The sequence below is a fragment of the Harpegnathos saltator genome, unplaced genomic scaffold, assembly GCF_003227715.2.
Source record: "Harpegnathos saltator strain DR-91 unplaced genomic scaffold, Hsal_v8.6 scaffold828, whole genome shotgun sequence".
Lineage (NCBI taxonomy): Eukaryota > Metazoa > Arthropoda > Insecta > Hymenoptera > Formicidae > Harpegnathos > Harpegnathos saltator.
In genome coordinates, this window is record NW_020230680.1 from 292,175 (window position 1) to 305,443 (window position 13,269).

Below are 13,269 nucleotides of genomic sequence, written 5' to 3' on the forward strand. Positions count from 1 at the left end.
AGTGGGCCGCGCTGTGGCCTGAGTAGTTGCAACGCTTCTCCAATCATCTATGTCGGCACGCTCCCATTCCTCAGATTTCTGTCATTAATAACTCGATAACTATTGCGAATCTCGCAAAACGGTATGGGATTTTTATGTTTATCTTAACTGAATCTACCTTCACATTTCGGGTTGTAAACTTATAACCTCTCACCCTGTATATATATATATAGGGTGTCTCAGAACTTTGGCACACGGGCTCCGTAGGGATATAGAGCTAAGTAAGAGGAACAAAAAAGTCCTGTACCATAATGTGAAAATCATAATAGTTTTTTAATTATAACAGCGTAAAGTTTGGCATTTTCCACGCCCAGCGTGGCCTATAGACGCTCCGTGGCAAGCTGTGTGCGTAGCGATAACGTGGCTCGCGCTGACCGTCGCGCGGCGTCAAAGACGCCATCGCGATAGTCAGCGCGAGACGCGTTATCGCTCTACCCCTACGCACACAGCTTGCCGCGGAGCGTCTATAGGCCGCGATGGGCGTGGAAAACGCCAAACTTTGCGCTGTTATAATTAAAAAACTGTTAAGATTTTCACATTATGGCACAGGACATTTTTGTTTCTCTCACTTAGCTCTATGTCCCTACGAAGCCCGTGTCCCAAAGTTCTGAGGCATCTTATATATATATAGTCTTTATATTATATAGGGTGTTTGAAAGCTTATCATACAGGCGAAAGTTGGAAATAGATTGGGTGTAGCCGAGAAGAAAGGTCATGTATTAGGTGTACAAATGAATGATCCAAATTATTTTAAGCAGTTATAAAATCAATTTTAAATTGAATAGATTTTCTCGCTCTTTTGTGATTATGCAATGTTGACATATAGCTATTAAAAAGAACATATAGTTTGGCGAAAGACCCAACATAACCTTCAAAAATATTCAGTTCAGTACAGTCGAAAATGGCAACAGATAAGGTGCATATCCGACACTGCATTCTTTATGAATTCCAACAAGGAAAAAATGCTGCAGGAGCGTGCGAATCGATTTGTTCCTTTCTCGACGAAAGTGTTGTATCGTACGATGTGTGCGCATTTTGGTTTAAGCGGTTTAAAAGCGGTAATTTCAGTCTAATAGACAAACAACGCCCTGGAGGAAGTGCGATAATGATGATTTGGAACAACTGCTCGCTGAGAATTCGGCACAAACACAAAAAGACCTTGCGGAACAGTTGGGAGTAACACAACAAACGATTTCCAAACGCCTACATGAGATGGGAAAGATCCAGAAAGAAGAAAAATGGGTTCCGCATGAACTCACTGAAACCAACAAAAATCAATGAGTGGCAGCGTGTCTTTCTCTTCTCAATAAGCAGCGTCGAAAGTCTTTCTTATGGAAAATCATTACGGGCGATGAGAAATGGATACTCTATGACAATCTGAAACGCAGAAATTCATGGGTAAATCCCGGCGAATCATCAAAATCGGTCGCAAAACCCAATCGCTTTGGAAAGAAGGTTCTTCTCTGCATTTGGTGGGATATCAAGGGCGTGCTTTATTATGAGTTGTTGGAACCGGGTGAAACAGTTATTGCGGACTGCTACCAACGTCAATTAATCTGCTTGAGTCAAGAATTGGAACGAAAATGCCCGTATACTGGCAAAGGAGAACGTCCAGTGAAATTGTTGCATGACAACGCCAGGCTTTCAACACATTGCTTTCAATACAAAAGACACCATAATGAGTCTTGGCTGGGACGTCTTGCAGCACGGCCGGCGTATTCACCAAACATTGCTGCATCCGATTATCACTTGTTCCGGTCGATGCAACACGCCTTGTCCGATATGCACTTCCAATCAGTGGATGAGATCCGAAAATGGCTTGACGACTTTATCGTGTCCAAAGACGCAATATTTTTCCGAGATGGAATTCATCAGCTGCCTGAAAGATGGCTTAAAGTTATATAAAGCAATGGCGAATACTTTGATTGAACAATTTAATTTACTTTCTTTTAAAATAAATCTTGAATGTAGCTGAAAAAAATTGGATTATTCATTTGTACACCTAATATATTCGAGAGTTCGCTGGTTTTATCGGCTCAATTGTCTCGATATGCTCAGCAGTCCAATACGAATTGCTTTATACTAAAAAATTTGAAGGAGCAAAATATCTAGCCCTTCTTCACTCGGAAGGAGACTACTCAGTTTCGATGAACATCCCTTCGGATCTAATCGACGATCTCATGTGGTGGATTAATATATTCTCGAATCCCCACCAATCGAATAGAATTCGTTCAGGTAAATTTATCCGAGAAATTTTCTCGGATGCATCTTTGAACGGTTGGGGAGCTTCTTGTGGCGACTCTCGCATACACGGTTGGTAGTCAGCAGATGACAGGGCTCTCCATATAAACGCACTAGAATTGAAAGCGGCGTTTAACGCTCTTCGATGTTTCGCAGCAGATCTAAGCGATTGTGATATTCTACTTCGCATCGATAATACCACTGCACTTGCTTACATTAATAAGTTTGATTCTGTTCAATATCTCCGTCTCTCTGCAATCTCAAGGGAAATCTGGCGCTGGTGCGAAGAAAGGAATATTTTCATTTTCGCCTCGTACATTTCATCAATAGAAAATTCTATTGCTGATTGCGAATCACGATGCAGAGATCCCGACACAGACTGGTGTCTGTCTGACGAGGCCTTCCAGTAAGTGAATAGGGCCTTCGGTCCTTTTGACACAGATCTTTCCGCTTCCGCGATTAATAATAAGTGCGACGCGTACGTCTCTTGGTTTCCGGACCCGAGTTCGTTTGCACCAGACGCATTCACTCTCGCATAGGAGGCACTTAATTTTTACGCCTTCCCACCATTTATTTTATTACCACGCGTATTACGGAAACTAGTAGACGTCGAAGCAACGGGAACTCTGGTGGTACCGTGGTACCGTGGCCATCACAAGCTTGGTTCCCGCTGTTTCAACGACTTCTGATGTTGGAGCCATTAATTCTATCTCCTAGCACTCTCTTACTTTCTTCACCTTTCAGGGACTATCATCCATCGTGGAAGACTCTTTCCCTGGGGGTCGCGAAATTATCAGAGAGGTGTTTAAGGCACGCTTAGTGCCTCCAGTAGCCATTTCAGCACTACTATCCCCACTTTCAGAAGCAACCATAAAACAATACACTCGTCCCTTACGTCTCTGGTGGCACTTTGGTCGGAGGAGTAAAATACATCTGTATTCCTCAACGTTCTCTTAAGCATTGGAATTTCTGGCTCAGGAAGTACTCAACGTTTCATTCTACTCGATCCTAAATACCATGAGATCAGTAATTTCCTTAATCTCTCACAATGAGATTGGGAACCATCCTATGGTCAAGCGCTTCTGTAAAAGTATAGCAACGCTCAAACCACCGCGGTCTTGGTATGACTTTGTTTGGGATCTGGCCCCTGTCTTAATAAAGCTATTTACGATTTATCCATATGATTCTCTCTCCTTGAGTGTCATTACTAAGAAATTGGTCATTTTTATTGCACTTGCCACAGGTCAACGAGTTCAAACTCTTTCATCTCTTAGAATTTCGCAAATCTCTATAGATGACAAACTAATTCTTCGCTTTCCAGATCGAATCAAAACCTCAGCGCCGGGCCGTTTCACCCCTTTTTCTCTTTCTCACGATTCGAAAACCATGAGAATCTTTGTGTCTTTCGTCTAGTACAATACTACTTGGAAAAGACTAGATCTTTACGTCCTACCGGTTGTGATGCCTTCTTTCACCTAAGAAACCCTTTAAGGTGGTTACAGTATGAACGATAAGTCGCTGGATTCGACACGGCTTAGAAGACTGTGGAGTTAACAGTAACATATTCTCAGTAGTATGCGTCATGTCTCTACTTCGCGGGCAGCCCAAAAGGGTGTCTCTCTAGACCTAATTAAACGCACAGCAGGCTGGACCGGACAGTCTCGCGTCTTTGTGAATTTCTGCGATTCATCTGCGATAGGCCCATTATCAATATAGAGGATTTTAGTAATACGGTTCTTTTACCATGATATTCACTTTCTCTTTTTTCCTTTCGCTCTCTTGAAAGAAACACAGGACCCAGATAATTTTAGTTTTAGTTATCCCTTCTTTCATGTAACCGCTACCTCTGACGAGGCTATGTCATTTTAATTTTATCTAATACATTTGATTGGTTTTTACAAGGCAAATCGCCAGGATTTAAACACCTACATAGTTTCTCCATCCGGATGAGACATTAGGGAGGCATAATTGTTAGATTGAACGAACTTACTAGTGAAGTTCGATTCTAATTATGCCCTTTTGTCTCGTCCGGATGGACGCCCTCTCGTTTATTTTGTATCTCTCCTAACTTTCCCACTCCTATGTATGGCGATTTGCCTCAAGGCTTTAAACTTATGAAGATCGATCGGGGGAATCTCTGATCCGCCAAACAGTTCTCTGGCCAAAGCATGAAACGTTGAGACAACCAGCGGATCTTCCGCATCCGGAAGTATAATGACAAGAGGGTCAGCAAAATCCACTGTGCCGGGAGCCAGACGCTCTATGTTATCGACTTGCGAAAAAACCGGCGCAGTTAAGTAGAACAAATAGAAGAGACAATCGGTTATATCCTCTCTTTACCAGGATTTATTAAATAATGCTGGGTCGACAAGAGGACATACCTGATACAGCGCCCCGGTTCGCTTGTGCGACTGGCTGCTCTTCTACAATCTGATCTGGACCCTGTAGCGTGAGCGAAGGAAGTGGTGCCGGAATCTCCTTGGGGAATACTTGAGGGCGCCCTGAGAGCGGTTCTGAAGACGACATAACCTCCTGAGAATGCTCGTTAGAATGGAGGTTATGTCCGACTTCTCTGGAAGTGATGAACTCACGCATTCGGTCGAGAATTTCCACGAGAGGACTTCGAGAAAACAGATCCTCTGGCGTACGAGAGATACGCGAGTGACGTGCACTCCACGATCTGCTTCGTGAACGATCCCGCAATCGCCTGTCCGAAGAGTAATCTCTTGGACGGTGCCTATGTGCTAGCCTTTCCTCCCTTGATTGTCTCGAGGAGGAATTCTTTTTAGATTTTTTATGCTTAGGCATGACTGAAAAGGAGAATAACACAAATTACTAAAGAAAAACTGATAATGTTAACCAGCGCACCTGTTACCAAGGCTAACGAATAGAACATAATAAAGATCGAGGGCGCGCGCAGCGCACGGAAGCACGGGCGCCACGACCACGGGCGCCACGGCACAGAGCGGCGTTTTCTTCCGAGTGGCAGGTTTTTGAATTCTGTTGCCAAGGCACGTGCAGGGGCATGAATACATAGTTTCTCCATCCGGACGAGACAAAAGGACATAATTAGGATCGAACTTCACTGGTAAGTTCGTTCAATCTAACAAATATAGCAGTTAGTTATAATTTCCAACTAAACAATATAAATGCAATATAACATGTGTGTTATATTATATAACAGTTATATTGTTGAGTGTGAAATTACAATAAAAAATTATATAACTGTTACTTGGTGTTTGCTGGGAGATTATTTTACCAACGAATCAATAGCACCTGTAACAAACTACTTCATTAATATATATTCAATAAACAGCGATATAAAAAAGCAAGAACATAAGAAATAAATAACAAATAAGAAATATAATAACATAGTACTAGTTTATTGTCATATTCACTTGGCGCACATCTCCTAATATTACTATTTTTGTAGTAAAAAATAATGTATGTTTTCAAGTAGTTTTTGTAAGGATGTTTTTATTACAGTTATTAATACGGTTTTTCCTACAACAGGTTTTGTACAAAGTTCTTTACAAAAGTTATTTTTTTTATTATAGTTATTAATACGTTTTTCTACAATACATTTTTGTACAAATAATATGTTTCTCTACATAAAATACAGTTGCAAAGTAAGGCTAATATTTTAGGACTTTTGGGCGTTAATGAGTTAATACACCGCCAATTCGCAAACTGGATAGAACATGGGTAAGAAGTAGCTAATAAAATGCTGATGTTTACGCTAACGGTCTCGAAGGAGTATTCCAGGCTTTGCCCTGTGCAAGCAACAACTTAAAATTGACTCCAGTACTTAATAATAATGACGACACTATTAACCACATTATTCTTAAACAAGTTCAGAAAGAGATACAGGTTGCGTGAAAAGTTCGCGGAGCGAAACTGAAATAAAGAATATCTAATTCTAAAAATGATTTTATTCTTTAATATAGTCTCCATTAACTTCAATACACTTGGCCCAATGGCTCTCCAATAATTTTATTCCATCGCGGAAGTGTGTTTCTGGAAGGTCTGCGAAATATGCCTCTACGGCTGCTATAGCTTCTTCATTCGACAAAAAATGCTTTCCACGGAGGAATTGTTTCAGGTTTCAGAACAGATAGAAGTCGCTGGGTGCCAAATTTGGCGAATATGGTGGATGATTAAGCAATTTGTACTTCAATTCATTGAATTTAGACATTGACAAAACACTTGTGTGAGCAGGTGCGTTGTCTTGGTGAAAAATGATTTGTTTGTGCTGCAAACCAGGTCTTTTCTCACGAATTTTTGCGTCCAATTGATCCAAAAGGTTACAATAATATTCAGAGTTAATTGTTTTACCTTTTTCCAGATTGTCAATTAACAAAATCCCTTTAGCATCCCAAAAACTGATGCCAAAACCTTTTTTGCCGATCTTTCATGCTTTGTTTGCTTTGGAGCTGAACATCCAGCTTCAGTCTACTGTAAACGTTCCTGTTTCAATTTAGTGATCAGGTGATAGATCCAAGTCTCATCCATAGTTATAAAACGACGCACAAAATCGGTTTTATTCTTCTTAAAACGATCCAAATGACGCTGAGAAATTTGCTTTCGAGCGAGTTTTTATTGAATTGTTAACGTATGCGGCACCACTTTTCCAAACACCTTTTTCATTTGTAATTCTTTATGCAAAATATGCTGTACCCGTTCATTTGAAATGCCTATGGTATGAGCAATTTCACGCGTAGTCACTCTTGGATCTTCAGTAACAATAACATGTATTTGCTCAATGATTTCTGGTGTTGACGCGCTTTTTGGACGTCCACTGCGTGGATAATCTTCAATGCTTGTACGACCACGCTGAAACTCAAGTGCCCATTTACAAATCATTGTTTTTGAAGGAGCAGATTCCCTTAACACATTTACCATCTCGGAATGAAATTCCATTACCTTTAAACCTTTTTTAACAAAGAACTCAATCACTGCACGTTGTTTTAAATTTCCCATTGCAAACAAATATACTGACACGTCAACTTCAATTGGCTTATAAACACAGAAAGAATTGACAGATGGAAATGAAACCTAACCTAGGTTCATGTGAAGAGTGATTCTATATAACCTACTACAATTTATAATTCTACCGTTTATTTATCGATGCCGCTCCGCGAACTTTCACGCAATCTGTACAGTTATTAAACTCGAAGAAATCACCTGGTTTCGACCTTGTAACAGCTCAGCTTAAGAAACTGCCAAAGAGAGAGGCATTCTCAAATTAACACATTTATATTAGGAGCGCAAAAAAGTTCTGAGCCCTAGATTTCATACTACTGAAACCACAATTTAAATTGCATTAATTTTCCCGTCCTCTTGCGGTTTTAAAGCAGTGACATTTAGTCTTTCGAAACATCGTGCGATTTGGCGTTTGATGCACATAACCTTAAAATCAGCAGTGTTCACGATGGCAATAACAAAAGAGCATATTCGATTTTCCACCCACTTCACGTTTCATCTGAAGAAAAATGCTGCTGAAGCCACTGAAATGATCTGTGTTGCATATCCCCCCCTAGGCGTCGGATAGGATAGGCAGAGGGGAGAGTAGAAGCTCGGGTTTGGGACTGGGCTCCACTCCCCCGCCCCCCTCCTCCTATGGAGGGGAGCAATGGGGGGCGCGAAGGGAGGGTGGATGCCTCCTCCCTCCAAGTAATCACCAGAAGGCCAACCCGGCTGGGAAACCAGTCGGGGAACCGCGTCCTGGACTCTCTCAGCGGGACAGGACGTGGTATTCGAGGCTGTGAGGCTCCCGGAGAGTCTTGGGACCGGGGTGTCGGGGAGGGAATACGGGAGTAGTTCCCCTGACTCCCCCCACCACGGTCCGGTTGGTAGACATCCCGCAGGGGTTTTAGTCAGTAGGAGTCTGACATAACCCCCGACCCCCCAAAAGGGTCGGGGGTATCCATGATGGATTTCCCCTGCGTTACCAAAAAAAAAAGCAGTTACTTTCCTACGCTAATATAGCAAAATAACTTGGCATAACACTCAATACCAAGCTGCGGTGAAAAGAACACATTAAACTTAAAAAGAAACAACTTAAATCAGTGAAATCTAAATTGGAGTGGCTCATTGGCAGACACTTTAAATTATCGCTCTATAACAAAATTTTGTTATATAAACAAATTATCAAACCAGTATAATCGTAAGGTATCCTACCTTGAAGATACAGTAAAAATTCTATTATCAATGAAACACAAACATTTCAAAATAAAGTGCACACGACATAATAAATGCGCTGTGGTACTGCCGAAATACCGACATTCATTGAGATCTCAAAATACGATAATTAAAGAACGTAACAAGGCTGCTAAGAGTCATCAGCAGCGTCTCTGTCATCATAACGTCTAACCATCTCGTCTACTGCGCACCCTAGGACAGATGAAGCGGTTAAAGCGAGTCAAACCTACAGACTTGTTCCTTCTCTGATTAGGGAATAACTAAAGGATATATGAGTGCAGAGCAACAGGACTTAAATGATGGTCTATTTGCAAAGTGGAGTGAATACCACTGCGGTACCAACCATTCCTAACTTTTCAACACATTTCAATACATAATAGCTTATATATTAATAGAATATTGTAAAATGGTTTAACTTGACCAGGTCGATACTGGTGAGGTCTTCTTGAGATCAATTAATTAAAAAAAAAAATATCTCTTATCTCGTGTCTCGTATTGTTTTATTGGCGGGATATTCCGAAAAGTATAATGAAGCGTATATTTCATGTTCATATTCAAAATATTAGTTTTTTTCTAAAATGTAAAAGTTACCTACAAGTCGATTTTATATTGATTTTATGAGTCAGACGTAAAAATAAATGTTGTTTGCAGTTTACACGATGATGGGTGGTGCAATCTCATGGATTTCATATATGAAACACGCAAGAGTATTCTTGGGACATATTTATTAACGAGTTCCGATTTTCTCCTTATAACACATTACATGTAGAGCTCTATATATAGAAATTACTTTGTGAAAATGTAACGAGAAAAAGTGAAATTTGATCTTAAACGTAATTCGTTATATTCTTTATTCCTTTATTGTTTTTCATTCGTTACCCATCATAATACGTACGAGTGTCATGTACGAAAAGACAGTTGAAATGTACTGAAAAACGATAGAAATCGTGTTATTTTCGATTACTTAAATTATTATTTAAACCAATATAATTTTCCATGTGAGAATGAAAAGAATCATACCGACGTGTAATAGTTCATCGACAAAGTCGGTAACACGCACGGTATTGAGATGGTGACCGGGCGTTGGCACCTCAATATGACGTATATCAGGATTTTTTGTGAAGCTGGATCATCATTGTACCACAACGAATTGTAAGCGGCCGTCGCCACGTCGCCGCTCTATTGAGAACATGCGGAAAAATGAACATCGGTAAACATACTTTATGATAGTTTCCGCAATTTGTCTCGTATGATTCGAACGACTAACCGTGCTCATTACGTTATCCGCTGGCCAAGCGTACATGTAGAGCTCCACGAAGGCACACAGAGCTATCATGAGGAATGGAGCCTTCACTGACCACGAGTGACGCTATTCATATATAAAAATGGAAAAGATATAACAGGCATATGTGGTTATTGTACGTGTTGATGAAACGCTTCAGAGATTTTGATGATAAATCGTTATAAATGAACGAATCGAACGCAAGGGTCGCATAATATCACGCGAGATAACGTAACGTTTCTGCATTTCCACGAGAATCGTTGACTCGACTTACGCTCATGAAGGTCAGACAGCCGAATATTACAGCACCGGTACTGAAGGTTACGCATAACAGTGCTATATAACGGATCGCGAGTGTCACTTCCTTCGCATACCTGCAAATGGAGACAGAGAGAGAGAGAGAGAAAGAGAAAGAGATATATACATATCCTGGTGCGCAACTAAGTTCCGGGTTTCACACATGCATGGCACTAACGACACATATAGTCGACATACATGTCTGAAGTTGTATATTTTTATAGGACATCTGTTAGCAATAACCAGTCGTAATACCAACACATATCGCAACGCAAAAATATTTTTTCTAACAACGAAGATGTCGAGCTTTGTGCTAAATAAACAGCATTTGTAGGAAGCTTTGCTTTTCTGCTTTAACTTGAAAAAAAGTGCAGCTGAAGCACATCGTTTGCTTGAGGAGGCCTACGGCGAACATGCACTATAGAAAACTACCTGTGAAGATTGGTTTAAACGCTTCAGAAGTGGCGATTTCGACACTGAGGACAAGGAGCACTCCGGAAGACCAAAAACAATTAAGGACGCCGATATGCAAGCGTTATTGGATGAAGATGATACGCAAACACAAGATCAACTTGCGGAGGCATTAAACATGACTCGCCAAGGTATTTCCAAACGTTTACATACCATGGGAAAAATTCAAGAGGAAGGAAAATGGGTGCCGCATGAGTTGGCTAAGAGACAGATGGAAAATCGAAGAGCCACTTCCGAAATTTTACTTTTGCGGGATGAAAGAAAGAGTTTCCTGTATCGAATTGTTACTGTCGATGAGAAGTGGATATATTTCGAGAATCCCAAACGTAAAAAGTCGTGGCTTTCACCTGGCGAAGCATCAACATCGACGGCACGGTCAAATCGCTTCGGAAAGAAGATAATACTCTGCGTTTGGTGGGACCAGAAAGGAATCGTGTACTATGAGCTGCTGAAAAGAAGCCGGGCGAAACTGTCAATGGGCATCGCTACCGACAACAACTGATCAATTTGAACCATGCATTGCTTGAAAAACGGCCAGAATGGGACACGAGACACGAACGAGTGATATTGCAGCACGACAACGCTCCGTGCCATCGCCCATCGTCCAGGACACCATCAAAACACTGAAATGGGATTTGCTACCGCATCCGCCGTATTCCCCAGTCCTGGCCCCTTCCGATTGTCACTTGTTTCGGTCGATGGCACATGGCTTGGCTGGGCAACACTTGGCCAATTTCGAAGAAGTGCAAAATTGGTTGGATGAATGGTTCCGGTCCAAAGACGCGTCGTTTTATCGTCGCGGTATTCATGTATTGCCAGAGAGATGGCAAAAATGTGTAGCTAGCTAGGGACGATACTTTGAATAAACCATTTTTTATATTTCTCTTAAAATTTTTCATTTTTCATTGATTAAAAAAACCCGGAAATTTAGTTGCGCACCTAGTATATTCACTTTCAGAAAGTGCTATCTTATTATTTATTTTGAGATTGTACAATTATAGCGATTTTCTCGTTTTCTTTTATTTCAACGATTCGTATTTTATTTTAGCATCTTGAATTTGGAATCTTAATGTTACATACCTGAGTAACCTATAATGCTCTCGTATGCACCTGTGCAGCTCCTTCACGTTTGTCACTGCGCGGAATCGCACGGACAGAATGTCGAATTTCGCGGCTACAAACCAAAGTAGGAGGGCCGGGAAAGTATTAGCGCTAACTTGTATCATACATTGATAAGCGATTATTACGTGATGCATGTAGACAACGGTTCTCAGCGGCTGTTGTAACGCGTCGAACGGATACTCCGTGTCACCTGGGAATGGCTGCGGCAAAAACAGTGGTCCGACGGCCATACTGGCTGCAGTCATCGCCAACCAGATAAGAATTGTACCTACGGTAATTAAGAAGTAAGGCAAATAGCGCTCACGATTTGTACAAGATGCGATTCCGTACAAGAATCATTTACAGTAGATATTATTATACAGGATATTATTATACAAGAAAAACTAGACTTTTGGTACTAGACTTTTCTGCTCTATTTAATCTCAAGAATATATTGTTATAATAGCGCCCTGACTTTTGTTAACTTACTCACTTTTGGAAATTTCGAAATTATCAAATTAACAAAAGTTAGGGCGCTATTGTAACAATATATTCTTGAGACTCAGTAAAGCAAAAAAGTCTAGTACTACTTTTTTCCGACAAATAATTGACGAGATATCGTGAGTTAAATATCGAAAAAGTTATCAAATTTTTCTTAAATATCTCAAAAAATATTAGGCAAATAAAAAATGTTTTTTGAGACAAAAATTGTTTAAATTAATTGGTAGAAAAAAATAGTGTAATAAAAAATTGGAGTTTCCATTTAAGAAAAGTAATGATCAGTGAAGATCTCGGTGTCATTTGTAAACAAAATAGTATAGTTGTTTTATGTCCTTGAAATTGTACAACTTTTATCTGAAACATTTTTGCTGAAAATGTTTTGTTGAAGAATTATCGAGATGCGTTTTTTAAAATGGGACTTTGTATAGGATATCCGGGATATTTTGAAAACGAAAAATTGTGAAGATTAATTAGATCAAACGGAGAAGAAAACTCATGTACCATTTTGTAAAAATCATAATAGTTATTAAGTTGTTAATTAAAACGTATGAGTCAATGAGTGCACGGGAAACGGTAGGCAGGACTGGATAGAAATATGATGACAATAGACAAGACAAATAACTTACTTCTGAATATTCGTAGCAAAGACAATCAGCTGAATAAATAAGACGGATCAACACATTAAATCCTTTCTTCGTCTTCAATGGCAAGATGCACTAACGCACCAGCTGGTTCTATAGTTGTGAGCTAAACACCAAGTCTCACGTAACTTTTGCACTGCACGTAAAATCTCTTTTCTCGATAAATGTCTTGCATGTCCAGGAAGACATTTTGCATAGATGTGAGCTGCAGCACGCGCATTTTCGCCCGTTAGCCCGTAGGCAATAATTATATTGTGTATTTTTCTGAAGAAAATTTTAGTTTTTGTTGTGGGGAAGCACTACGCGTATCAAACAATTTCACGTGACTGAAGACGTGTCCTTCGGATACATGCGGGTCGCAAGATACAGTGATCATCTTTGTTTATGATTGTTGTCTACGACAATGATCCAACGGACACGTTTTCAGTCGCGTAAAATTGTTTAACACGCGTCGTGCTCTTCGACGACAAAAAATGAAATTTACTCCAGAGGAAT

The 13,269-nt window shown here is 40.3% G+C and overlaps 1 protein-coding gene across 1 annotated transcript; it reads right to left on the reverse strand.

Moving 5' to 3' along the window:
- Positions 1-9,199: 9,199 nt before the first annotated feature.
- On the reverse strand, positions 9,200-11,916 carry LOC105185051 (odorant receptor Or2). Its single transcript, XM_025307022.1, has 5 exons — positions 11,612-11,916; positions 10,038-10,137; positions 9,749-9,850; positions 9,502-9,660; positions 9,200-9,409 (listed from the first exon to the last, which is right to left on the reverse strand). The coding sequence occupies exons 1-5, from the start codon at positions 11,896-11,898 to the stop codon at positions 9,350-9,352; spliced, it is 708 nt and encodes a 235-aa protein (XP_025162807.1). The 5' UTR covers positions 11,899-11,916; the 3' UTR covers positions 9,200-9,349.
- Between the last annotated feature and the right edge of the window lie 1,353 nt (positions 11,917-13,269).